This window comes from Pelmatolapia mariae, linkage group LG8 (assembly GCF_036321145.2).
Source record: "Pelmatolapia mariae isolate MD_Pm_ZW linkage group LG8, Pm_UMD_F_2, whole genome shotgun sequence".
Classification (NCBI taxonomy): domain Eukaryota; kingdom Metazoa; phylum Chordata; class Actinopteri; order Cichliformes; family Cichlidae; genus Pelmatolapia; species Pelmatolapia mariae.
In genome coordinates, this window is record NC_086234.1 from 19,004,642 (window position 1) to 19,031,074 (window position 26,433).

General features: G+C 40.5%; 2 protein-coding genes across 4 annotated transcripts; one reads left to right on the forward strand and one right to left on the reverse strand.

The window, feature by feature from the left end:
• Nucleotides 1–26,406, reverse strand: ift140 (intraflagellar transport 140 homolog (Chlamydomonas)). 3 transcript variants are annotated; one of them, XM_063482061.1, is made up of 31 exons: nucleotides 26,268–26,406; nucleotides 25,676–25,839; nucleotides 25,371–25,592; nucleotides 24,451–24,572; nucleotides 24,234–24,364; nucleotides 23,587–23,762; nucleotides 23,328–23,419; nucleotides 23,143–23,249; nucleotides 22,867–23,009; nucleotides 22,398–22,601; nucleotides 22,223–22,295; nucleotides 22,025–22,116; nucleotides 21,778–21,905; nucleotides 21,558–21,675; nucleotides 21,318–21,439; nucleotides 21,093–21,219; nucleotides 20,882–21,013; nucleotides 20,681–20,716; nucleotides 20,115–20,347; nucleotides 3,658–3,835; nucleotides 3,082–3,272; nucleotides 2,875–2,970; nucleotides 2,663–2,795; nucleotides 2,337–2,477; nucleotides 2,087–2,215; nucleotides 1,742–1,924; nucleotides 1,447–1,650; nucleotides 1,048–1,260; nucleotides 705–871; nucleotides 418–559; nucleotides 1–256 (listed from the first exon to the last, which is right to left on the reverse strand). In XM_063482061.1, the coding sequence occupies exons 2-31, from the start codon at nucleotides 25,820–25,822 to the stop codon at nucleotides 77–79; spliced, it is 4,362 nt and encodes a 1,453-aa protein (XP_063338131.1). In that variant the 5' UTR covers nucleotides 25,823–25,839; nucleotides 26,268–26,406; the 3' UTR covers nucleotides 1–76. The 3 variants fall into 3 exon arrangements, with proteins under 3 accessions (XP_063338131.1, XP_063338132.1, XP_063338130.1); XM_063482062.1 differs by lacking the exon at nucleotides 20,681–20,716; XM_063482060.1 differs by having other exon boundaries at nucleotides 20,681–21,013.
• tmem204 (transmembrane protein 204) lies at nucleotides 4,821–15,393 on the forward strand. The gene is made up of 3 exons (XM_063482059.1): nucleotides 4,821–6,074; nucleotides 8,170–8,325; nucleotides 14,020–15,393. Exons 1-3 carry the CDS (start codon nucleotides 5,795–5,797, stop codon nucleotides 14,262–14,264), a joined length of 681 nt encoding a protein of 226 aa, XP_063338129.1. The 5' UTR covers nucleotides 4,821–5,794; the 3' UTR covers nucleotides 14,265–15,393.
• Nucleotides 26,407–26,433: the final 27 nt, after the last annotated feature.

Sequence of the window (26,433 nt, forward strand, 5' to 3'; positions counted from 1 at the left end):
GACTTTAATATCACCAACCATTCCCATGTTATTACGGTGTATCCATATAAATGGCCCACCCTGTAGTTTCACTGGGTTAAAACATGTTTAAATCCTCCTCCACTTCGTCTTCCTCCTTTGAGATGTGTATGTTGTCACTGCGATCCATAGGTATACCAAGCTCTTTCTGCAGGGCCACTAGGCTGGCCTGGCTGATGTAGTAGCTAACATTCTGGGATGGCAACAGCTTTTGGAGCTGCTCCAGTTTACGATTGGCCTGGGAAAGAATTACAAAGGACACAAATAGAAAAAATTTAGAAAGTAGCACCAAGGATTTGTTTTTTTAAATTGAGTTATATGATGAATCATTACAGCCCTACATTAATGTGATTAGTGTAATTTGACCTATTGAAAAATCTAGAAAAAGAAGACAGTCACCAATTGGAAGTTGCCTTGCTGACAGTGGTGCTCGATAAGGAAACCAAACACATCTCCAATCCTCACAGCAGGGTCCAGCTCTGGCTCCTCCAGCAGGGCTTCACACAGCTGCACCGCCTCACCGGCATCCTCGCTGTACAAACTGTAGACAAATGTGATGAGCTCAAAGCTTCGCAGACGGGTTGACCCGCGCAATAACGAAACATCCATCAAAAACGACCCGTTCTATGATGAAAACCAAAACTTACGGTAAAACTGAAATAATCAAAATGAGTTCATATTCGTACCTGCGTATGTGGACAAACTTCCTGATTAAGGTGATCTTGTGCTGCAGATCAGCCAGTCGCACTTCCTGTTGTCCGCTTGAAGCGTCCTTTGATTTTGAGAGACACTTTGATGCCTCAGTCAGAGCATCCAGAGCCTTTTCATAGTTCTGGTAATCATCAATCTCCACCTTTTAAATGATAACAAAATAACTTTTTATTGAATCATCTAGATTTATGTATAAATTGTATTTTGCTTGATGTGCTCTGATACTGAGGCAGGTTTTTTTTTGTTTTTTTGTTCAAATTATATAATTCAATATAAACGTCAAAGCAAACCGGCCAAATGAACTGATATTTTGCTCACCTGAGCACAAGCTTCATAGAAGCCAGCAAGCAGGTCCGGTGCCCTGCCTTTAGTGTAGAAACCAATAATTGTTTTTAAGATATCTGGATCTTTACGCCAGTCTAGAGATTGGAGATAGTTGGCGGCCAAGATGAAAAGCTCTTTCTGACGACTAACATTGGCAAAGAAAACAATTTTCTCTGTGTCGCCTGACTTCAGGAGCGCCCTCATTGCCTGTTAAGAAGAAACAAAATAATTTAAGTTTTGAGAGTCACAATTATTTCGTTTCCAGTCTAACAGCATGACGCATACTTTTTTTTTTTCCCCTCAAGAAGACACATTAAGTGTTGCATATGTATCAGACAAGATATGTCCTATGCACAGAATTCCTAATGAGTGTACAGCACATCTGATAATTACCTTGAGTTTGTTGCCAGCCTGTGTGTATTTCTTAGTGGCCAGATGGTAATTGCCCTGCCGCATGCAACAGTCAGCGATCCTCTCCAGCAGCTCCTTGCGGGCCTCTTCGGACATATCCTTCGAATCAGGTACTGTCATTCTCTCGGCCAAATCCTCTGTGATTGTTAGGTTCTGCGTCACGCACAGTTCCAGGGCTTGGTGGTACTGGGTACACAAATGTGGAGACACAAAAGCAGGAGTTAGCACATATGAATGGATTTACGGGCAGACAGGTGATGCTGTGTCGCAGCGGTACCTTCTTGGCTGCTACCAGTAACTCCACTGACTTCTCATACTTGGAATGTGTGCTGAAGAAGTCAGAGCAGCGAGCCAGGAGGGCTGGGTCTGAGCTCTCATTGAGATCCTCTGCGATCATCTCAAGAGCACCAAACTGCTGGGTGGCAAAGGCCAGCTCTAGAGCTCTGGACACATAGCCAGCCTATAAGAAAGAAATGAATAAATATATCCACAGTTGAAAATCTACTTCACATTGCTTACTTTAAATGTATTTAACAATACCACCCCCCCTTGTGGAATGATTTATAATGCATCAATCCATTCACTGGAAAGAAAAAAAAACACACAGACAGCTGTGATGCACCTTGTGGTAGAGCGCAACAGCACGATCCAAATGGGAGCCTTTCTCCTCGTAGTAACACGCAGCCTCCATCATGTCCTCTGGGTTACTGAGCAGGGCCAGGTTCATCAGCTGGTCATCCAGGCCGTTCTCCTGATCAGACAAACACAAGTAAACAACGATGGGAAAAAAGAAAGCAAACAAAAAAAAGAAAAAAAGTCTTGCTTTATATATAGATATATATTTTTAACTGAGGCTGCTGAAAAACCCTTACTTTACAAAGTCGTATAGCATTATTGTAGGCCTGGGCTCGTGTGTAGAAGTGAACAGCTTGTTTAATATCATGTCCCTCGTAATGCCTGGCCAGGTGGTAAGAAGCTGCTCTGTCTCCCGTATTGTTGGCTATCTCTGACGCCTAGGAAATTACAAAAATGTTATCATATAAAAGAAGCATGTAAATTAGTCAGAATAACAATACTGTTTACAGTAGCTTTAAAAACCTATACATGTTTCCTAAGTACACAAGACACTATATAAATCAGTAAGCTCAACTCTTCAAGATCAAATTCTTCAAAATTATAAGTTCACAAACTGAGTCACCTTCTGAATGTCCCCCCTGTAGCAGTAGATTCGAACGAGGGAAAGATAATCCTGAGCACACTCGTAGAAATGTAGTGCAGAATCCAGGTCTGCCTGGCTCTCCAGGTACTGGGCCCACCACTTATAGATGCTCCTGAGTTATACAGATGGAAGGACTGGTGTTTAAAAGCATTTCAGATGTTTTTAACCATAAAGGGAAAGCCGGGACTTACTTGTCTATCATTTTGTTAACATAAATCTCTAGAGATGACGTGTCGTCCTGGAGCATTCTGGGCACTTCAACTCTGTGTGTGTCTGATTTCTCATAGCTGTAACAAAAAGGATAACAATCAGTCACACTTTGTTCCTATTGTATAGTTGTTCCGACACACACGACTACATTACTGACCAAATAATAAATAAGCTTTTGTTTTCCTTACTAAGTGAGGGCCAGTGTCTTGTCGCCCATGGATTCCAGGTATTTGGCGTAACTGTAGTACGTGGCGCGCAGGTGGATGCGATCGTGAACTTCAGCTGTCTCCAAAGCCTGCTGCCATTTACCAGAAGCCTGATAGAAATTGTTCAGCAGGTCATAGCGCTGACAGCTTTTGTACAAATTTTCTGCATCCTCCTGTTGGAAGACAGGAAAAGATGATGGAAAGATAAATGCTTTTGGCCCGGAAAGTCCCTTGGTCTGTGCGTGGTACAACTTAAAGAGAGGATGTGTTATTTGTAGCCAAAGGATGTGGCATTTCTGTGAGCTGGATCGCAGGTTTTTTGTTTTAAAAAAGCTAAAATTATCTTCTAGAACGATTTTATAAACTCAAGTTATTTTTTTTTTTAAAGTTACCTTGTCTTTTTAAATGAAATGTAATCTTTTCTCTTATGGAGTTTTGCATGTATGGTGCTTATGGAGTTTTCACATTAGCTTGCAACCTGAACCCAAATACAGAAAAATAACCCTTTTTGCAATTCTTTGTCTGGGGCGAAAATAAAAAGATTCTTTAATATCTCACCAGCATGCCAAGCTGAATGGCCAACATAGCAACTTGGGTTTCTGGTTCAGGCTCAGCCTCCGCCTCCTTTAGTGCTTTTGCTGCCCTGGCATTTCCCATATTCCCAAGGCACACGCGTGCCACATCCAGCCGGCGGGTTTTCACACACATCCGTGCCATGTTTTCCCACACCGCTTTACTACAAGAGAAAGGAGAAATGGCTTGTTTGCAAGGATGATGTGTGGCTCACTGCCTTGGCATTTTATTATTCAACAGTAAGATCAGTTATACATACATACGCAAATAAGTAAATAGAAAAAAAATTAAAAGTTGGTAGCTATTTAATATTTTCCACTTATGTCTGGTTCCATTTAAGCTTATATTTGATAGTTAGACTGAATGCATGTGAATATGGGGACAAACCTGACTTGACGCTGTAAATGCTTTTGTGTCACTAGGGTCAGACCTTTAATGGTGTAGTATCATTCCAATATCAATTATAACAATGATAATGAATGTCCATCAAACAACTCTTGTGTACTGATAAAAGCATAACCTAGAAATTATTACATTTTAAGATGGAGAAGAGGATTTTAAACTCAAAGCAAAGGTCATTCTTTATCCTTCCTTTTCTTTTTTCCTTTTCTCTGACGTAAATCAAGTCTTTTACACACACCCCATCCCCCAGTTCAGTTTCAATTCCAAATTTAAGATTCCACAGCCATCTGGTCTCTATTTCCATCTCCTCCCTCCTCCTTGCTTTAGCTGATACAGATGTGGGCTGTTTATTAAAGTTAGGCAACAGGAAATACCCCAAATCTTTAGGGGCCCTGCTATAAGAAGTGAGACAAAGTGAAAAAAAGCAATAGTAATAGGTGGCAGCCAAAGTCTTACTGTTTATGGTCATAGAAAACAAAGCAGAGGGGGAAAAAAAAACTGAGTTATTTAAAAATGTTGAGAAAAATCATGTTCGCAGCACTCTGAGTGGCCAGATTTAGAGAGCCAGAAAAGGAAAGACAAGAGAAGAAACAGGCTACATTTGGCCTCTCTTCCCATCCTCTTTTCCTCTCAGGAAACACATCCTGTTGCTGGCCGACTGTGGCAGTCACTATGTTTGTTGTACATGAGAGTGCGGACTTTAGCAAACGCCCCCTGGTCTCCAGACAAAAGAATATACCGAACAGTGACGTCTAAGAGGGGGTCTTTTGGACATTCTGTCACACGGACGCACTGGCACAAACACAGGCTCATGTTTAAAGTGATCATGAAGGAGGGAGCTGTTTGTTCAGTGCTTGCTACAGCTGCTAACTGATTCCTCGGATTATGATGAACTGCAACTCCCCTGCATTTCAACTCTGACCGCAAACATTTGCAGAGAAACTGTGTGCGCGAGTGAGCAACAGAGAAAAAGAGAGAGTGAGAGGGGGGGAATATAGAAGGAGGCAAAAGGGGGTGGGCTAGAGGACTTCTTGTTCCAGGCAGGCAGCAGGGGCTCTTCAAGTTGAGAGACAGTCTTGGGTAGTCAAAGCAAAGCCACCTACGAGTCAGTTCCTAGCAACGCTCTCCGAAGAATCTACTTTTGTCATCTGTACTTTTCTGGAAGAAATGTGGCATTGCTGAGAAGAAGAAAAAGAAAGTCGATCTACTGCACACCTAAATAAACCAACTGCAAACCCAGGAGTCTGAAAAGTGCATTAAACAGAGCACTGGAGGGTGGAAAAGCAGAAGATAAAAGTACAAGCAAGGACTGAGATCCAAGAGTCAAGCTGCAGTCAGCCGGAGCCAGTGGGATGGACCTAGGTGCCAGTTGGATCAATCCCGACGTACCCACACTGCTGTCTGAGGAGGAGGGCTGAGGATCTGCTGCAACGACAACCGACTCCTGAATGAGGATGAATGGAGATGTCCTTTAGCTAAGCCCTAAAACAAAACTCTTGCCAAATCCACCTCTGGGTGAGCTGGGACAACACTAGCTAATAGCTGAAAGAAGAAGAAGAAGGTGGTGGTGGAGGAGGTGGAGAGTAGCCACGGGGCCCAGAGCACTGCTAGTGCTCCTGGCCCAGAGGAGAGGCGAGGGAGCTGGCAGCCCACTGAGCTCGAACAGGACTCGGAGCAGGGGCACGACGGAGGGGGAGAGGTGGCAGGTGCCGGGCGTCACATGGCCTTGCAGAGGCTGGTGGTGGCAGCGGTGGCCGTAGCCCTGCTGTCCCTGGTCCTAAATAATGTGGCAGCCGTCACACCCAGCTGGGTTCTGCAGGATCTGGAGGACGGCAGAAAGCGCAGTGTGGGACTATGGAAGATGTGCCCCAACGGCGGGGAGAGGGGCCGTGACGACCTCCAGGCTGACAGAAGGGGGCAAGGCACACAGAAGCAATGTGAAAGCATTGGTTGGGGCTCTGAGTATGCAGGCTACCAAGAATCCCGTAGCACTGTCAAATGTAAGTTTTAACTTTACTTTAGATTTTACATTCGACATCACAGCATGCTTATGTCCACTTTAAAAAAAGTGTCTAATCTTTGTCTTGTTAAACTTGTTGACTGATAAATTGGTATATCCTTATAAATAAAAGAAATACACTTAATGCTGCAGATATCGCTGTACTGCAGAGTTTTATACAGTAGTCAGTTTTTTTCTTTTTCATATGAAAACACACCTCTGAAGAATTTCACTGTCGGGGTAAAGCTGACATCCATGAATTAAATCTAAGCTCTTAACTTTCAAGTTTATCCAATGTATTCAACCATCCAAAAATCTGCAGCATGTACTCCATAAAACAGTTACATTTTTCAGTCAAAGTCAATGCTACAATGGATTTACGTGCTTCTCTAAATAAGCTCCAAACTGTCATTCAAGACAAGTCTGGGAAATGCTGGAAATCCATTGGCCAGCTTTACTGGGTACTGGGCAGCGCTGCCAACTAATGGCAGAAGTGACTTACCATTCATGAAAAAATAGTAATCGTGTCAATGCCCCTGTGCTGGAAGTGTATTCTATAACCCTGTTTCCAAAAAAACAAACAAACAAAAAACTGGAATATAGGTCACAAAAGAACAGAACCCCTCCCCCCAAAAAAACTTCAAAAAACATAACATAACATAGAAACCTCAACAATTTCAGAAAATCTCAGCCAATGTAGGAGTTTTATCCTTGCATGATTTCATCATCTACGGTATAAACTGCCATAAGTAAAAGATTCAGATAATCTGGAGAAATCTATAAACTTCAAGGTGAGCACAGTTTGTTTTTGCATCCACAAATAAAAGTTCAAGCTCTACCACGCAAACATAAATTGAACATGAACTGGTATTCATGTAGAGGTTTTAAACGCTAACTGACCACTTAAGACATCTACTGGACTGTGTGAATACATGAATGTCTTCAAGGGAAATCTGTAGATGGATGTTTCAGGGGTTGTTGTGGCTCAGGAGGTAGAGCAGGTCATCTGCTAATTGAAAGGTTGATGGTTCATAAGTATGGATGCTTTGTTATCCTTGGCCTGATCGCAGTGTGAATGTCTGTGTAAATCTTAGATAGAAAGCAGTTAGATGAAGAAAAAGGTACTGTGTGAATGGGTGAATGAGACATGCTGTACAAAGCACTTATAGTGCTCAAGTAGAGTAGAAAAGCACTATCTAAGAACAGGTTTATTTACCTTCAGATCAGGGAATGATCAGATGTATCCCCTGAGTCACATCAACCAGTAAACAAAAACACAAAAAATATATTAATATGTATAAACAAAAACCCAGCTGCTTTTCTGGGACTGATCTTATATGAGATAGATAGAGGAAAAGTGAAAAACTGTCCTGTGGTCTGACCAACAAAAATCTAAAATGTTCTAAGTCATGGACAGTCTGTCCAGCAGGCTATAGACAAGATCCATCCAGCTCAGTTTCAAAGGATCTGTGATGGTATAGGGATGGAGTAGTACACAAGGCACTGACAAAGTGCAGAATGTCTGGATACTTGCGTATGCTGCCATCAGGGCAGCGTTTGCTTCTGGGAAGGTTTTGTCTTTTTCAGCAAGACAATGCCAAACCACATTCTGCACATAATTACAATTATACAAGTATAACAGCAGTTCTCCAGAGGAAAAGAGTCCTGAGCTTTCCTGCCTTCACACACACACACAAAAAAACAGAAACAAGACAAACCAGCTCTGAACCGCTGAGAAGTTGAAATCCTATATTTACTTTCAAAAGTAGATGAGCTATACTCCACAGTTCAAAAATCCTTCAGTGTTTCAGAAGAAGAGGTGGCAGCCTTTATGTTCTGTGTTGTCTTTGCACTAGATTTACTCAGTCTAGACTTTTAAATCAGTGTCCCAGCTTTTTTTTTTTTTTTTTTGGAAACCGTGGGTACATTTTAAATAAATTAGTAAATTAGTTTTATGGTACCCTCAAAAATTCAGACATATAATAAAAGTATCCCTTAAAGACTATTATTGCCATCTACTTTTTCATGTATATATCTGACTCGTTTACATCACAGTGCCAGAAATATGACACAACTTTTTCTTCTGGTCCTTCAAGTGCAGTTTAACATGATGCGAGCATGTAACCTGATAGCGACAGTGGCCCTGACTGCAGGTCAGCTGATCTTCCTTCTAGGCCTGATGAAGTTGCCCTTCATCTCACAAGAATCCCAGTGGTGGGAAGAAGCCATCGCTGCACTTTTCCAACTAGCCAGTAAGTACCAGCATCCCCTCTTTTTAAGTGTTTTGCCATTTGAAAAGATTTAACCAAACCCAAAATTTACATATCCATGTATACAAATGCTACAGACAAAGGCATACAGACAAAGTTCACACGGTGTCTGGCCGAGTGCCATAAAATTGGGCTGTAATCACAGCTGGACCTGGACTGGGCAACTTTCCAATACTAAAGATCAACTTCTAAGCCTCAAATGCTGCAGGAAGTTACGACACCAGGAAATCTCATCCTTTATGTCTACCTAAGAAAAAGTAAACCCTAATTTAAATAAAATAATGCATCATAGACCATATTTTTACTAAATGTGGGTACTCATCCATATTCAAATGAAAAGTGGTCACAATAGTGGAAACAAAATCTGAGTTGATAAGACTCTCCATCAATTCAGTCAAAATTTCTCAAACTCTACTTGTTTAAACCACAGACTTATTAAACCGAGAGAAAGATAGAACCCGTACCATCCTCAGGATTAACTGCAATTGGAATTAACTAGCATCTATCCATTGTCGATCCCTCCATCCATCCATCCATCCATCCATCCACCACAATCGACATTAAGTGTCCCCTAGTATTGACTTGTCCCGGTGCCCCTGCTGAGGAAGTGTGTTGGTCACTCAGCTGCTTGGTTTCTGAGCAGCATGAAGGGGGTCTGCTGTGGGTCTAAATTTAGTCCTAGTCCAAAATCCATGGACCAGAGCTGCAGTGAGCCAGGGAGCGACTGTCGGGCGCCAGGATATCCCTGCTCAGGACGAGGAAATGTCTGTGACTACCTGTTATGCAAACCCCTGAGCTGAAGAAGGAAAAAGAGGGGAGGGGGGAATTAACGGGAAAGACAGTTTTTGACGGGGACTGTGTGTTTGTGTGTGCACTGGCAGGAGGGAATATATGCTTGTGTATGTTAGAGTGTGTTGTGGCGTGATTGTCTGTTTATAGTGAGCTTCGGTGAAGAAATGTACTTTGGTACTTATGACAGCAGGGTGGGACTTGCCTCACTCTAGATACACTGGCCTAGCTTTTATGTCTGTTTACAAAGTGTCTAAGAGTAGTTGCACGTAAAGAATCTCCTCTTTATCTTTAGTCTATTCAGGACAAATTCCAGCGGGGCTGATGGCTTTTATCTAAAGACCTTGGTGAGAGGATTGAGGCCCACCCAGTGTTACTGCATTTTCCTATATTAGACAACAACACGAGGAACACCTCAGTGGCCAAGAGCTCATCTCACAAAAGAACGATTACCAAAGGCAGCAGCATAATAGATTTGGCATTCTAAAAAGAAATTTACAGCACACACCTACTTTCCTGACATTAAAAAAAAAATAATGCTCTCTGGAAAAATCTGATCTTCTAATTTTATTCTTCTGACACAAAAAGGTTATTATCAAAATGTAATCTTGACCTTAGAAGTTTATCAGTTCATAGTCGTTCATAGGACACGACACAAGAAAAAAATTAGATGACAAGTGTCGCTTGTATACACTGAGCTCCTTTGCTTTCTTAAAGACAGATTGCTCCAGAGAACATCTTTAACACATGGACGTCAGATCAAACTACCAAAACTAAGAAAAAAAAGACTAAAAATTTGAATTTTGACGACTGGAGCTGAAGTTAACTTGGTACTTCCAGCTGATAGAAGTCTTCTCTTTGAGTTTATTACATACATAAAAATAAACTCAACAACTGCTACACTTATATTATTTTCTTCATCATTTCATATTATTCACTTCATATTATTTTCTGATGTTTTTAAAATACACTCCCATATCCACATACACGTAACACGTGTATCAAAGCAACTATCCACTAATATTTGCTACGTGAAAACTCTATGACATGCAATAAATATGTCTTAAAGGCAGAACAGCATTATTTTAACAGATCAATCCAGATCAAACAGACCTATCTGTTCTAGGCTAGGCAGATGTTTTCACATATTAGAAAATGATATGACTTCCAAATATTATCCTATGAAATATAAATTCAATATAAAGAAAGGCACATTTCTTTAAGCCTTTTCTTGTATGGATAACAGCAAGATGTTTCTCAAGGTCACGAACAAGGCTTGTTCTTTAGACAAACTAGAAGTTCCAGTCACACCGGCCTAAAGACTTGTCAGCAACCCCCCAGTACCCACCAGTCACTTGGGAAAAATGTGTATTTCCTGAATACTGCATAGATGTGTCAGTAGATGAGAGTAAACTTTGATCTAATGGTTGGGGTAGTTGCACATGTAAGTCAAGAGTCATTAGATATAAGTCAGTAACACTAATCCTACACCATCCTAAGCTTGGCCGTCTCAACCAAATTTCTTGGAAATTCATCCAATGTTTATTGTATTACAGCACTATGAAAAAAAAAAAACTTGGGCCACCCCTTATTTCAAGCCAGGCTTTCTGGTCATTTATTAAAGTGGTCTTCAGCAATAGTTCTCCATGCTTTCTGAAGCTGAAGTTTTTCTTCGGACATTGTCTGCCTTCCACTCATTTTTACTTCAGTCCTTGCACCAGACCATTTTGTTTGATTGTTTAACGGGTATAAAATAATACTTTTGCACTAATAGGGTGATTCTCAAAGTGCTAAAGGCCTAAAACTTGGCGTATTTCAGTATGGTGAGTCTTTAAAGATTTGTGGAAACTGGACAAACAGAAGACAAAAGAAGAAGAAGTGGCCCATCGACAGCAGATGAACAGCATCTGGAAGTCATGGTCTGAACAGATAAAAGAAAAACTTTCAGAAAAGACCTGAAACAGGACCATGAGAAATGCATCTGGCCCTTCAGATGATCCATCTACTGTTTACTGAAGCCTCATCAGAAATGGTGTCAGTGGAAGGGAAGGAAGGGAAAGGAATAAATTGATGGCTTATGCCAAAATACACAAGAACTGAGCTGGAAATCAGTAGAAACAGGTCTGATAGAGTGATGTATCCAAAATTTAAAGCCCCCCACAACTCTAATAAGGATAAGCAGAAGAGAATGATGATGGATGGATGGGTTTAAATTTCCATCTGCTAAACACGGTAGAGGATCTCTCATGGTTTGTGGCTACATTTCACCAGTGGTGTTGAAGATCTTGTAAAAAAAGATGGAAATGCACACAGAAAAGTCCCATTTTCATCCATCATACAATACCATCTGGAAAGCAAATTCTGTTTTTACCTTATATACTGCATTTCCATGTATATTGGTACGTGGTTCAATAAATAACTGCACCCATTTCCATCGGAAAATATAAAGAAATGATGGTGGCTCAACACTTTTGCACAGCACGTTAATCTGGGCCACAGCGGTAGCCCAACTAAACGAACAACAGACTAACAGTGCCATCCCTAAAACCACAAGAGTAACATGAATAATAAAAATGCCACCCATTTTAGAGCATTTTTGGAGGTTTGGACAGTTGGACAAATAAACAATTAATCAATTCTAAAAATAACCATCAGATTCAATAATAATGAAATGACTGAGCCATAATTCCTGGAAATAAAGGCTGAAAAATTCCTAAGAAGACCAAATCATCTGAGTGTAGATAGTTATGCAGGCCTCTACCATTCATTCATTCCCCACTCCCATTTCAGCCCTCCCCCACTGAGTCACTGAATGGGGCTCACTTCTGAATGAATGGAGGTATTTTTACCCATCGCTCCCTTTCACTGGAATGTTTTCATTTTCAGACGTGCCAAAATGCTTTACAACTGCAAGTAGAGTGTGAGTGTGTGGAATAACAATATTAAGCTGCATAGAGCCATATCTCAGCAACATTGGCTGGTCCAGACTGAAAGCACAATAGTGGTCTTTTCACCCCGTGAGACAACTCTGGAATGTGTTTTCTGAATGGACACGGCTCTAACGTGTCAAATGTCAACACTACAGATCACATCCCACTAAGAAGCGGGTGATTAGTGAATTTGTACGATCCGTTCACTGATTTTAAACCTGGCTCCAAAATAAGTCACATTTGTGTCTTAAATTCTGTGGCTCAATAGATTCCTGGTGAGAAGCAAGACATCATGACAACTACAGCAGGTCACTACTAGCTAAAAGGAAAATGCAGGGCCAAAGGAATTTCCAAGAACCAGTCACATAGCAGCAAGACTCATTACGATTTTCTCTGTGACAGATTGTGTCAGATGTCCAGTAAATGTATTAACCTCGGAGCTCAGGGTGTGGCAAGGAGGCGAGGAAGGAAGGATGGAAAGAGGAAGCAGGGGAAGGAAGCTTGACAGATAAGTCCCTGCCAGAAAAGAGGTTCACACAGCCCGCCCTGGCTGGAAGCTGGACAGGAGATTATTCATTTTCTTGGATAAGGAGCCAGACAGGTTAAACATGAACAGACATGAGCAAACAGTTACATTCTTACATACACAGTGTAGTGGACACATATTGATATACAGACACAATTATCCACATCCTCACTTAAAACAATGACAGCCATCTTACAGTAGAGGTAGAGAAAGAAATATAAATGAACTTCCCTCATTGGTGCCACTGGCTGCTTCAGGAAACCGAATGATTCATATCCTAATGCACTAACATCCCTATTTCCAGTGATTATTTTTGGTCCCTGTATTTATACCACTGTGGATGGGGCAAGTTTTTTAGACATGTAGCATTGTTGAACTATATAATGGCTCCAGAGCACACTTGAAGGCACTGAATGAGGAAAACACCGAGAAGTGTTGCTTTAAGACACACTGTACCTAACTGTAAAGAAGTAGGACAACAGCGGCCATGGAGACAGTGAAAAATGTTGATACAACCAAATAAAGATCAAAGGCACAGCATGAAACTAAAGACTAAGGCTTTATAACTTCGCATGCAAGCAGGAGTTCCTCTTTGCTTCAGTCAAGCTCCTGTGAATCAAAGAAAGCAGGAGATAAAACATCTCAAAGGCTTTTCCAAGCCTGTATTCATGCTCTGATATTTTTCCGCTATTGAGAACTTTAATCTTGAGATCTCTGAAGTTCTTCCTCAGAGGAAACAGATTTCCCAAATCAAAGGCTGCGCACATAGCTCTGGCCTTACTGTGCAATACAGTGACTACAGTGATGGGGTCTAATTGTCAGTATGTGGGATTTTAAAAGCCAAAGAGAAACTGTACATTAGGCCAAGCAGTCTCTTTCACTTGGGCTTCTAAATATCAAAGGTAAAAAACAAAAATCGTAACTGTTGTTTTTCTTGGGTTGGCCAGTTCCAGTGAAAGGAAATCTTAATGCTTCAGCTTACCAATACATTTCCAAATTTGAGAGAATGGGATTCTTCTACCACTGCAGGTTTCATTTTATTAACTGTTGTAACTAAAATGTCTTAAAACTATCCCAGAGACTCTCTCTCAACCTTACAATTAATTGTCAAAAGTCTCATCTGGTACAACACAATATTGCCAGCTCATGGTCATGCTGACCTCAATCACCTGGTTTTAATGTGCACAGGAGTTGCTAGCATTCCTGTAAACGCTTCTTTTCACCAACACAGTGTTTGCACTCTGAGTCTCTCAGTAATCATGTCAAGATGAAACATGACCTTGTGTGTTTTTCCAGTGTGAAACATGATGCAGCTTAAATAGAAAAACACCTCAAAATTTAAAATAAGAAAAAGCACATACTGTATTTCACTGGATCCTGATATTGGTAAATAACAGCTGACTGATTTTTTCTCTCTCTGCTCCCATGTAGGTTTTGTTCTGGTTATTGGACTTGTGACCTTCTATAAGATTGGGCCCAACACCCACCTTTCCTACTCCTGCTATATGGACATAGCAGCTTGCCTGCTGGCCACTATGGCTGCGGCTATGCTCATCTGGAACATTTTACACCGCCGTGATGACTGCCTTGCACCTCGAGTTATAATCATCAGTCCCTCACTAGCGTCACCTTTTCACCCGCGTCTGGACAATGACTATGTGGAGTCGCCTTGTTGAACTCAGGAGATCTCACACGACACGCCAGTGACAAGACCCTTCATGTTTAACTCCAGCTACGTGACAGTAATGCGACTCTCAAAAGAAGACGACGCTCCTGTGCTCCCACAACAGCTGGACTAACATACGCTTGCAATTGTATTCTATTTCTCCCATTCCAACAATAGAGATATGCTAAATATTTTGCTATTTAGTGCACAGTTTTCACATTTTTAACTAAAGTTAATGTATAAAGCAGCCCTAAAGTTCCAGGGAAATTCAAATCCTGCATGATTCAATCGTGTATTCAAGCCAGAGTAATCTGCTAAGTAAAGAATTTGGATTAGGACTGTCTTTCATAAAACATAATTCATATGAAAAGATCAAGCTGGAACTTGACATATTTTATTAATGGTGCATTTATGAAATGGTCTCCTGCACAATCATAAATTTGAGAAAATGAAAGATGTTGAAATTATAATACTAGAATACCTCATATTTGTGTTCACTAGTTTAAAGCTTATTAAAAAATGTTATGCACATAATAATTATATATGTTACATGTAGGGAGCACACCAGGATAAAAGCTGAAGAGTCTTCAGTTAGCTTTTGGACCGTGCTTTGCCAAATCAGTGACAATATTTAATTTTTTTTTATAGCCAGTGAGAGATGGCATTTTGAACAAATGAAAGAAGAACACGAGGATATATTATATTGTTCCAGGAATACTTTGAAGCAAGAAAATTTAAAAAAAAAGAAAAAAAAAAAGACAAATAACCTGCTAAATAATGTGTATGGATAATTGTGGATTAGTTTTTGTTCAATTGTTAGTAACTATTTTGCCGATGTACTGCAACTTGTTCAGTTAAGTTCATTTTTCATGATGCTTCCTTTATGATTCTCTCCTTGCTTTGGTACATACTCGATACCTAAATTAATATAATATATATAAAAAATAATACCATAGTGCTATCATAAGTAGTAGTAATGACCATATCATATTTCTGCAAAAAACTCCAGGTTATTTGTGGGACTTCCACATTAAAATAATAATATATCATGTATATCATGTAAATTCAATAAATTTATTGGTAACTATAATCAAGCAGTGGTTGTTTTCTTTGCTGCTTGGTGCCCAACATCCTGACAAAGGCTCATTCAATAAAAGTTTATTTTAATGAATTACCATTTTTCTAGTGACTTTAACCATTTACCAACTGGAAATTTTTCTCATAACATTTAACCAGAAATTACATTAAGAGGAGAAGTGGGACAGAAATCTGTTGAAGAAAAACTAAAGATGACGGTTGCCCATGCTCCTGCCCATGCTCCCAAAGAGCCGATTAATTATCTTAATGTGAAACACATTAGCCAATCATGTCGCTATGTTGAAAAAAAAAAAAAAAAAAAACAATTTCGGGGGAAAGTCAACAAACTTTTTCTTTTTTAAATTGGATTTGCCTGCTGATTCTTTACAGGATTTTTATTTTTATTTTTATTCCTCTGTATTCCTCCATATTTGATCCAAGATGGCTGCTTCCAAAACAGATTTGATTTAAAGAGGACATGAAACGCTACACATTTAAAGGCTAATTTACACCACTGAGCCCTGCTCTCAAAAACTGACATAGATGTAACACTGTCTGTGAAGCTGGATTTAAGAAATAAGTGTTTAAAGTCAAAGTTTTAAAAACATGTTTAGCGTCATCTTCTGTCAGTAAGGAACGTGGTTGGTTGGTTGGTTGCAGCTAATAGCCCTATATTAGTTTATGCTAGCTAACTAGTGACAGAATCGATAACTCAGAGGAAAATAAGGACACTAAAACTAAAAACCAGTTTAAGGGATAACTTTTGTGCTGCTCCTGGCTGAAAAAAAATGTGTTTTATGTTAAGAAACTGTCTCTTTAGTAGTAAGTGGCTGTTTGCTGTTTGGCTAACTGCACTCAAAAGGGAAAATCCAGCAGTTAGCTGTAATGTTTGAGTTTGTAAAGCACTTTATGAATGAAGACTGTGTGGAGGAGAGCTTGTTTGAGTCATCAGACCAACATGCTGTGAAAAAGTGTGGGTTTTTTTTTTTTTTTGCACAGTTGTGACACTTACATGTTTCAGATCATCAAACAAATTTTAAATCTAGAAAAAGACACCCCAAGGAAATACAAGGTGCAGTATTTCAGTGATGGTTTCATTTATTAAGGTAAAAAAAAATATCCAAACCCTCCTGGCTCTGTGTGCCTTCCTTGTTAATCATGAATTAACTATTTCACTACCCACACCCAGCCCTGATTACTGCCAGGCCTGCTGGATCAAGAAATCACTTAAACAGAGCATGTCTGACAAAGTCAAGTATGTTAATAAATCTGAAAGCAACACATCATGTCACAATCTAAAGAAACAGCTGAGAAACAAAGTAATTGACATCTATCAGTCTGGAACAGGTTACAAATACATTTTATAAGGCTCTTGCACTCCAGTGACCCACAGTGAGAGCCATTATCCACAAATGGAGAAAACTTGAAACAGAGGTGAACCTTCCCAGTAGCAGCCGGTATGCCAAAATTACGACTCATCCAGGAGGTCACAAAGGAACCCAGAACAACATCTAAAAAACTGCGAGGGTCACTTGCTTTGGTTAAGGTCAGAGTTCATTATTCAACAATAAGAAAGAGACTGCTGACGTAAAACTAACACAAAGAATCTCATACTAATAGTCAAATATGGAGGTGGTAGTGTGACGATAGTACCATGCTCTCGACCAGATAATCCAGAAGGAGAATGTCCGTCATCAGTTCATCACACAAAAATCAAGCTCACTCTGGTAATGCAGCAGGACAATGATCCAAAACACACCAGCAAGTCCTGGTGTAACACTCCTCTAAACAGCTCACAAAAATCAAAATGAAGGATTAGAAGATGCCTAGTCAAACTCTGGACTTAAATCTTAGTGAGATGCTTTAGCCTGACCTTAAACAGGCTGTTCATTGTTGAAAAGCCTCCAATATGAATTAAAAATAGTTTTGCAAAGAGTGGGCCAAAATTCCTCCACAACGATGTGAAGCACTCTTCTGCCAGTTACAGCAAATGCCCGATTGCAGTTCTTGCTGCCAAGGGTGGCACAATTATTAGGTTTAGGGGGAAATTACTTCTTCACAGGTCATCGGGTAAGTTTGGATAGTTTTTGTCCCTTAAAATATTAAACCACCATTTTATATTTACTCAGGTTCTTTGTCTAATGAATGAACTAAAACATGTAATTGTGAGAAATATAGAAAAAACTAAGAATAAGGGGGTGGGGGACTTTTTCATAGTACTATACGTGTACAGCTGCACCACAGCTGCTGAACCCCGAAACCATGTCCAGCAGTTATATCTCAGCAAATCCAAAACAACCTAGTCTCAGAGTAACTTCCAGCTCTACTATTATAATAAGGAACTTGACTCTAGCCTGAAGCATCAAAGGATGATACAAAAAGTACTGAATGACGATATCAGTTCCTTGGAGAATGAAAACCTCACAGGGAAGAACAACTAAAATTAGCCCATTCTTTCCAGTGACAACTGGCTTAAATGGGAGTCATGAGGGTCAAATGTATCACACCAGTCTCAGCCTGAACTCCTTCTTGAGTCATTTAATTCCAAGGAAAGTTTGGCTCTGAAGAGTAAATTCAAAAGAAAAAGACTGTAACAGACTGCTTGCATAAGTGTGGGAAGATAATCTTGTAGCAGCATGTCACTTAAAAGTCAAGGACAATGTGAATGAGAGGAAGCAGCACAGTGTGGACTGAATAAGACATCCCAACCTGGATATGACACACTGCTTTTAACGGCAGGAGGAACTTTGATACTCACAACATCACCTTCAAAGTGTGTTACGTTTTATATCTCATCCATGGATACTGTCGGTTTCATTATCAGAGGGAGGAAGGGCCTTTTATAGTGCACATTGATGCAGCTGTGACTCAGGTGATCTGACCTTTTAATGCACACATGTCAAACAGGCATATTGTCTGTAGTGTTTCCACCAGATATTTCCTCAAAATAAATCTACTACATCTGAATGAATTCTGGTTCACAAGCTAGAGTCAGATTTAAATATGAGACCCTTTGTTGATTCAGACCTGCATCATAGAGACAAGTCCCTGAAGATACAGGTTAGTACTGCAGGAAATGCATAATTCTGTGGGTGGAGATATGCGGGAATCATACACAATACAAATCTTCAAAAAAACATATGCGCAGCAGTAAAAATAGTCTTCAATGAGGAACCTAGTAAACCTGTCATCAGGCCTATTAAACAGTTTGGAATATCCGGCCAATGGTGTAAGCCGTTTTCCCATTTGTTTGTTTTTATGCTATTTTCCCATTTGGGTAATGTTTGTACGTGCGAAAGCAACGCTACAGCAGAATTGTTCCCTGGATCACGTACTCTCCTAAAGATAATATCAGATCATCGCTGATATCATATAAATTTCTCAAAGATGCAAACACACTTGCAGGAACTAACACACACATCCTTTTAGTGACCTGATTTAATGTTTGTAAGAATGGAAAAGGGGCACTCGCTTTGGACCAAACTGGCAGGGGGACCTCGAACGTGTGTGTGTGTGTGTGTGTGAGATTTAATGTTTAGAAAAGTACATCCCCTCAGAACACGCCCGCACACTAACAGAAACAGTCACACATATACACACTGAAGAGTTCCTTTCCTCAACAGAGACACACAAAAAACCCTTAATCATGTCCTGTGTTTTTAATCTAATTCATGTACAGTGAGTTTGCTCATTTTAAAGGATCCATATAGAGATTTCAAATTTAAAGAGCATTGGTGTGTCATCACTTTTTGTTGCCAGGTGTTTAATTACAAAGGCTCTCATTGCTTAGGACTAACAGTATTAATGATGGACGCCGTTTCTGGGACTGAAAAATGAAGGCTAACGTACTTTAAATCTCTATTCATTGTAATTGTCAGCAAGGACCAACGATAGAAACCCAATTCTGCTACTAAAAAACATTTTAAGCCAAATTTCAGGTTAAGTATCTCAAAATTTCAACTCAGTAACTCAAATTTCTGAATAAATAGTCAGACTAATTTTGAGTTACTGAGTCAGAATTTTTAAATAATTTTGATATGCTCCCGTGGTTCCTGTGGACATCAGTAAATACTCTGCTTTTTCCAATTCAGGTCATACTGAATAAAACATTAAGCTCATTTCGTAAATTATACTTATCATTAGAGTCAGAAAGAAAGATTGTCCTGTGCGTGCTCATTGGCCAATGACTTGACGATCACAAGTTGTTAGCGAATGAGAGTGTGGTGTGCTTGACAGTCAGATCCACCTCTCAACTGTCATGTAAGGTTATAAAACGCCAAAATGGTGACGGTGAAAACTCTCAGCTCATAACCAGGCGGCACCTACCAACAGGTGATGACACAGACACCTACATCCATCCTTTATACCGTGTATGTTTTGTAGAGGCAAGACAAATTTTGAAAATATTGAAAATGCAGGGACAGTTTCTTCATGAGACTTTAAGAGAGCATAGCACACTAAAGGTTACAGAGCTATTGTAAGAGTTTGACCTTAACAGTCAAAGGTGCTGAGTAAAATGAGATAAAATTAAAATCAACAGTTTGTTATAGCTCTCCCACTGCAGAGCATTGGAGAGCATTCCAAGAACTGTCAAGGTTGTGTTAACAATGCTACCCCCTGTGTGCTGTGTGCTTTGTCTTTGAACTAAAGCCTCTGTGGAAACAATTAGTGGATTGGTGTGGATGTGATGACGGTTATCAAACAGAAGCAAATACCATCCTCCATGCCTTCTCTATTAGCAAATACCACTGAGCAGACACATGCATCTGTGATGTAAACATACCTCTTGATGAGCTTTATAGACTTAAAGGCTTCATCCATGTCACCGATAGTCAGGTAGAAGCTGAAGTTGAGCATGGCGTCACGGGTGGCCTTCTCACAGTTCTCCAGACCTATAAAGTCTCTAAGAGCTTTCCGGGACACCATATGAGGGACCTGGGAGGGCGTCCCTGTCGTTGGCTGGGTTTGGTGTGACGATGCCGAAACCTCTATCAACCCTTGATCCTTCTCACCTGGCTGGTAAAAATATGTAGCAGTAAGATCAGCACCCACATGATTCAGACCCACTCATAATAAGCATGTTGTGAAGTGAGAACTTAAAAATAAAATAAATGTGAAATACAAAGGGGAACAATGGGCACTAGAGACTGAGTAGGAGGGATCACAAAACATGTCTACTTATTAAGTGGTTAGTAATTGTGCAAAGTTAGAGTTGTAGATATTCCACAGATGCACTTGTGCTGGCTGGAGTTTTCATGTTTTCTTATATGGAACGCAAGGCACACACAATCACAGCACAACAAAGAACACTGAGGCTTTCTGAACGAACCGTACAGAGCAGACACTTACTTCAGGCAGAAATACATCACCCCTCCGAAATAATAGCTGGGGGTGTATTGGACCAAACACAGAGTTGCACATAAGAATAATGACAAGCATAAATAAAAAGACACATGATACATGACACAAAAAAAATAAGCAACAGATTTTTATGTGGATCACCCCGGCTAAATTGAGAACACGCACAGGCAGCGTGCTCTCAGTCCTCACCTTGCAGCTATAATAATAGTAGGGCACATCCAGAGCGAGGAGCGCCTGCACGCCTGGAGGTCTAGGGGAGCAGTCCTGCAGGAGGAGCCCATGCTCCTGTGTGCAGAAGAGGGTCACCACCAACACATCCACCTGAGTGAAAAGAAGCCATCATACTGTTTAACTACCCCTTATTTATTACTATATTACAGTGTTTAGGAGTGGTCTTTACCATATCCAAGGAACTATTTAATATGGATTCAGAGCTGACTGGCACAGTCTCGCAGACAAAAAGACGAGGTTCACTCTCATCCCAGAAATGAGACACAGGAGAGCGACCATTGAGCGACCACTGCTGCCTGGAAAACAGAACGGAGTGAGCACAGTATGTAATCAAAGGGGGAAAAAGGTAACATGCACAAACACAATAAAAACAGACGAAAGCTACTCTGGTTACTTTTCACTTTCTTCTTGCTGTGAGATACCACTAGAAGGTCTGCCAGTGAAGAAGTCAAAGTGTGTCACAGTGTCCATCTCAACATCATAAAAGTACACTTTGTGATCAGGTCGCCCATTCACCTGAGAGGAAATAATCTCGCTCAGTTCATTTAAGTTAAATATGCAAAGTTTGATATAAAGATATTACATTTCCAATATGAAATAGAAGGAAGGTTTGATGTGTTCACAGTACACTTACCTGAGAGATTAGGATGCTGACTTGGCTCCCATTAGCGTTACATTTAACTGACCTTAGTGCTCCCAGATTGGGAATCTGGTCAGCTAGGTTCTTGGTGCTGCAGTGAGCTTTGGCATCTCTATAAGGACAGAGAAAATGTTGATAAAGACACAATTAAAAAAAGCACAGAGGCTTCTTTTTAAATTGTTTTAACCAGGATAACATCCACGTAAATGCCAACCTTCTGGAGAGGTCGAACACTCTGATGTTTGCTGTGTCTGTGCCCACCACCAGATAGGACTGGCACACATTGAGTAGTACAGGGTTTCCCTCTGCCTTGGAGAAGGTTAAAAGCTGCTTCACTGTGCCCTGAAAGCAATACCCAACACCCAAATGTGTTTATATTCTTTTAAAATCCACTCTGACTTAACTTCAGCTCATCTGCTGTCTAATATTTGTGTTTATATAAATATATGAGGCAAACAGACCTGAGGTGTGCGGATTTGTACCCGGTTTGGTTCTACAGTGTAAAGATTCTCGCCGTGCACAGCCACCACGTGGGAATCACAAGGAAATGATCCTGGGAATTGGAAAGACATAAGGCAAAGAAAGCAGAGAAAGCAGATGTGGTGAAATTGAAGGTGGAAACCGTGCTGTTTAGACTGTTTTTTCAGTGAGTGTTGTACCTGTATTGCGCAGACTTGTCCCTGAAAGCTCATACACAGTGACCTGCTTGCCATTCCTGACCGTCACTGAGTCCTGTCAGTGTGACAAAAGAAGTCATGTTAACATGACAGCAGTTTAAACTCCTGCTTGTCACCAACAGGAATACTTTGTGAAAGCCTTCATCTCTACCCTTACCTTAGTAACACACACCCCTCTGACATGTATGTCAGACTGCAGAGAAAAGTGCAGACCTGCGTGGAACTGAGTGATGTTGAGCTGTGTTGGGGAAAGCTGCACTGCTGCCACCTGCTGGCTGAAGTGGGCTGACATCACATGCTCACAGAGGATCAGAACTGTGTTTGAATTGTTTGCCGCCAGGAGATTCAGGTTGGAGCCCCACTGAAGGAGAGATCAAAGTGGAATTTCTAAACAGAACACTACAGATGGTTTGTGACATAATCATTAAAAAAATTATGTAATGTAATCGAACCACCCCTAACCCATAAATGTTTGGATTGTGGGAAGAAGCCAGAGTATCTGTTCAGAGTACTGTACTGGTTAGTTTAACTGATGACTCTTCATTGGCATGACATCTGGGATAGACCTGGAGTGGTAGAAGATGGATGGAACGAAAGTAATGTACTAATGCTGGTCAAGACATTACCTGTAGCTGAGTGACATTTCCTCCAATTTCTGTTGGTGTCTGCAGTTTCCACTGGGGCTTAGTGTCACCTCTACTGCTACCCGACTGCACCACCATCCTCCACATTGCTATGCGTCCATTGGTGGTGCCAGCTGCTAGGATTTCTGAGTGTTGCACAATTTTTAAAAAAGCAACGAGTTTTTTTTTAACCTATGCATTTGGAAACATTCAGGAATATGGTGATGGGAAAGAAAAAGCTTCTTTTCATTTACAATTCTGTGCAAACTTTGCCATTACCTTTGCCTGCACAGTATGAAACACAGTTGATCATCTCTCCCCTCTCATATCCCAGAGTCTCATCAAGAGACAAAACATAGTTGTCATCTCTTTCCAGATCCCACAGCCTAAAATATTCAACAGGGACATTATTACTCAGGTTTGAAATTTACATGTTTTTTTTTTCTCAGTGTGTGTATACTGACCTGATGACCTGCTCCCCGGATGCAGTGATGAGGAGGCTATCTTCTGTCCACACAACGTCTACATTCTGCCCGGATTTGCTGCTCAACTTACCCTGTCACAAAAAAAGTCACGCATTACTCCACACTGATCTTTAGTCCTGGCACAGAATATAAAAAGGGCACAAATATTCAAGTATAGTAATAATTAAAGTAACTGAGATTGATCATTCGTGTTGATATTACTGGTTAATATATATTTTTAAAAAATCTTTCTGTATACCTTCATAATCTCCTGTGCTCCACCCTCAGGTCCGAGAGCATACTGTGACAGCATGAGGTTCTCTGTGATCACTGCGAGGGCCTCTGTCTTCTCAATGTAGAGAAGTTTCTTGATGGAGCCCTCCACACTGAGAAGGACACTCGTCTTACAACACTCATCCACACTATGGACTTTACCTATATGCATAAGACACGGGATTAAAGATTAAATAAGTGGAATATCTGACAGCTCAAACCACAAAGTGTTCATATTTATTAAAGATCAGACTGGATTCTGGATCAATAGCAATATAGATTGTTGTATTTTCTCCTTTCCGGAGAGTCCCACAGGATTACTGCTTCACAGAGGCAAAATACACTTTTGATATAATTTTCAATAAGTCTGCTGGATTAATCAGACTTTCTAAAACCATGAATACTTTTCTCATACTGTTGTTCGTAACAACAAAATAAAGCAAAGTATCATCAATGCAATTTACAGAACCTTTATATGTTGAGGGCTGTGACTGCAGAAGACTGCGGGCCTCAGACAAAATTACACAAGGCGATGAAAAAACAAATTGTGTCTTAAAGAAAGTATGTTCAAATGCATTCAAAATAACAAATGATTTAATTTTTCAAACTCCAACAGAAATCACGAACTCCTACCATCTGCAGTGCAGATAAAGAATCCAAGTCCCTCCTGTGGCCCCATCTTCAGAGGTGCCCCCTTCCAGCTAAACTTGTCCAGCGCACGCTCATCTCCTCTCACAGATGCTCGAGCTAGCATTGCCACATCACTATCATAAAAAACAAAAAATAGTATTTGATTAAAAACATGTCACAATACTCTTCCACTTGATATGGGACTCTGAAGGTTGCTTACTCTCCAGGTGTGGACGGTCTGAAGATGCAGCAAGTTAAAGGTTTCTTGTATTCATGTTTTACAAGGTGGTTTCCATGAAGTCTCCCTCTGGCATCCACCTTCCATACTGCCAAAGCTCCAGACTGTCAATAACAATAATAACGGTAATAGTTAACAGTTAATTTGCCTAGCACTTTCAAAACAGTTACAAAGTGTGTTAAAGAACACAATAAAATCTTAGTTAAAAATACAAAAGAAAAGTTCAAAGAGTCAAAACAAGAAACGGTTTGTTTTCTTTTTGCATTGAGCCAGGCTGCACAGACAGCTAGGAGTGTCTGATGTGCGGAATGCAGGCAGTGACTTGGTTCATAAGAAGTGACCAAATCTGTAGCATGTAAGGCTTGTACCCATGTATCGTATACCCAAAAGGTTGTGAGGACGAGAATGATCTGGTTTTATTTCTTTGAATTTGTTATAAGTCTGGCAGCTGAGATTTAAATGAGCTGGAGGTGAAAGATGGACTTCTGGCTGAGATCCCAGTAGAAGGAATTACAATTATCCAAACATGATGAGATAAAAGGATGTATGACTTTTTTCAATGTCCACTTTAGATTAAAAAACAAAACAAAACAATCTTCTGCGGTAAAAAATGACACTAAAGGTATGCTGTACACACTGTGAAAAACAAAGGTTAAGTAGTTTCCAGTCTGTGTTCACGCCATGCCAGTAACAATCTCAGGGAAGCAATTGTTGCTTCCATCAATCTGGAAAGGGTTATGAGGCCATTTTTAAACAAGTCCATCATTTTACAGTGAGTGCATACCCAGAAAAAATAAGTGACTATATCCTATTAAAACTGATCCATCAGTCATGAAAACATCAGCATGTAAAAGACATGTAATATAATAATATATGCCAGGACGTTATTGCAACAAACTCACCTCATCACCAGTTACCAAGCGGCTGCCAAAGCTGCTCCACTCCAGCAGTTTGATGGTGGTTGTATGTACACCTGGCAAGACTGTTTGATCTCCAGAGGGGTGTGTCAGCAGCACTACTTCTCCATTATCCCAGCCTACTGCTAAAACTGGCTTTGTGGGATGCCAGCGCAGCCCTGTGGGCTGGTGAGGACGAACTACATGGCAGCTCTCCACGTGCTCCCCCTGAACATGAACCAGATAGGTGTGACGATATTTGTGTGTGTCAATATGAGAGAAATGTTACATACTTTTATGTCCGAGGTTACCTGCTGCAGATACAGGTCTACTTTTCCACCGGTGGCAGGACTGCTTGAGGCCACAGCCAATATAGGAAGACTTGAGTGCCAGGTCAACTGAAAGGGTACATCACTGCTGTCAGGGGCCTCAATGCGGTGATCAAAATAGACCGCCATATCTCCCGTGTACTTCTCTATATTAAAAAAAGATAGCGAAAAGACAAAAGATGGATTCCTCTGTTTGTTAAGTTTTGGAAAAAAAATTACAAGTTAGCCCTAAAATGTAGAGTCAAGTATCATTCTCTGCTTTAGGTTACTGTATGTTTGTTTTAGTTTTTTTGTTTAGTTTTTTTGGAGTTGACATGGCTAGTTCATTAATGGATACATGCAAACAGTAAACAATGCAGACCTAAGTGAAGCTATAAGTTCACCGTAATACTTGACAAAACCGGCAGACACTGTAGCATTACAGGAGATAGCAGCATCACTGGAAAGACGATAAATCCAAATTAGCTTCAACTAGCAGCTAACATTAGCTAAGCCAGATAAGCTAGTCAAAGTTAGCATTTATGGCTGGCCCTCGCTAACGTTCAACGAAGTCAGTCATCTTGTCGAAACCCACCTCAGCTCACTTTCTTCTAAAGTGACGCCAACTTATCTGTAGAGACTGAAAAGGGCTTCAGACATCGACAGTTACTTCCAGTGTTGTCGCGTAGCCTCTGGTGTGAGCGTAAAGCGTCTCTCCCAGTTGCCCCTGACAACCTTACAGACTGCACAGGAGGTGGAGC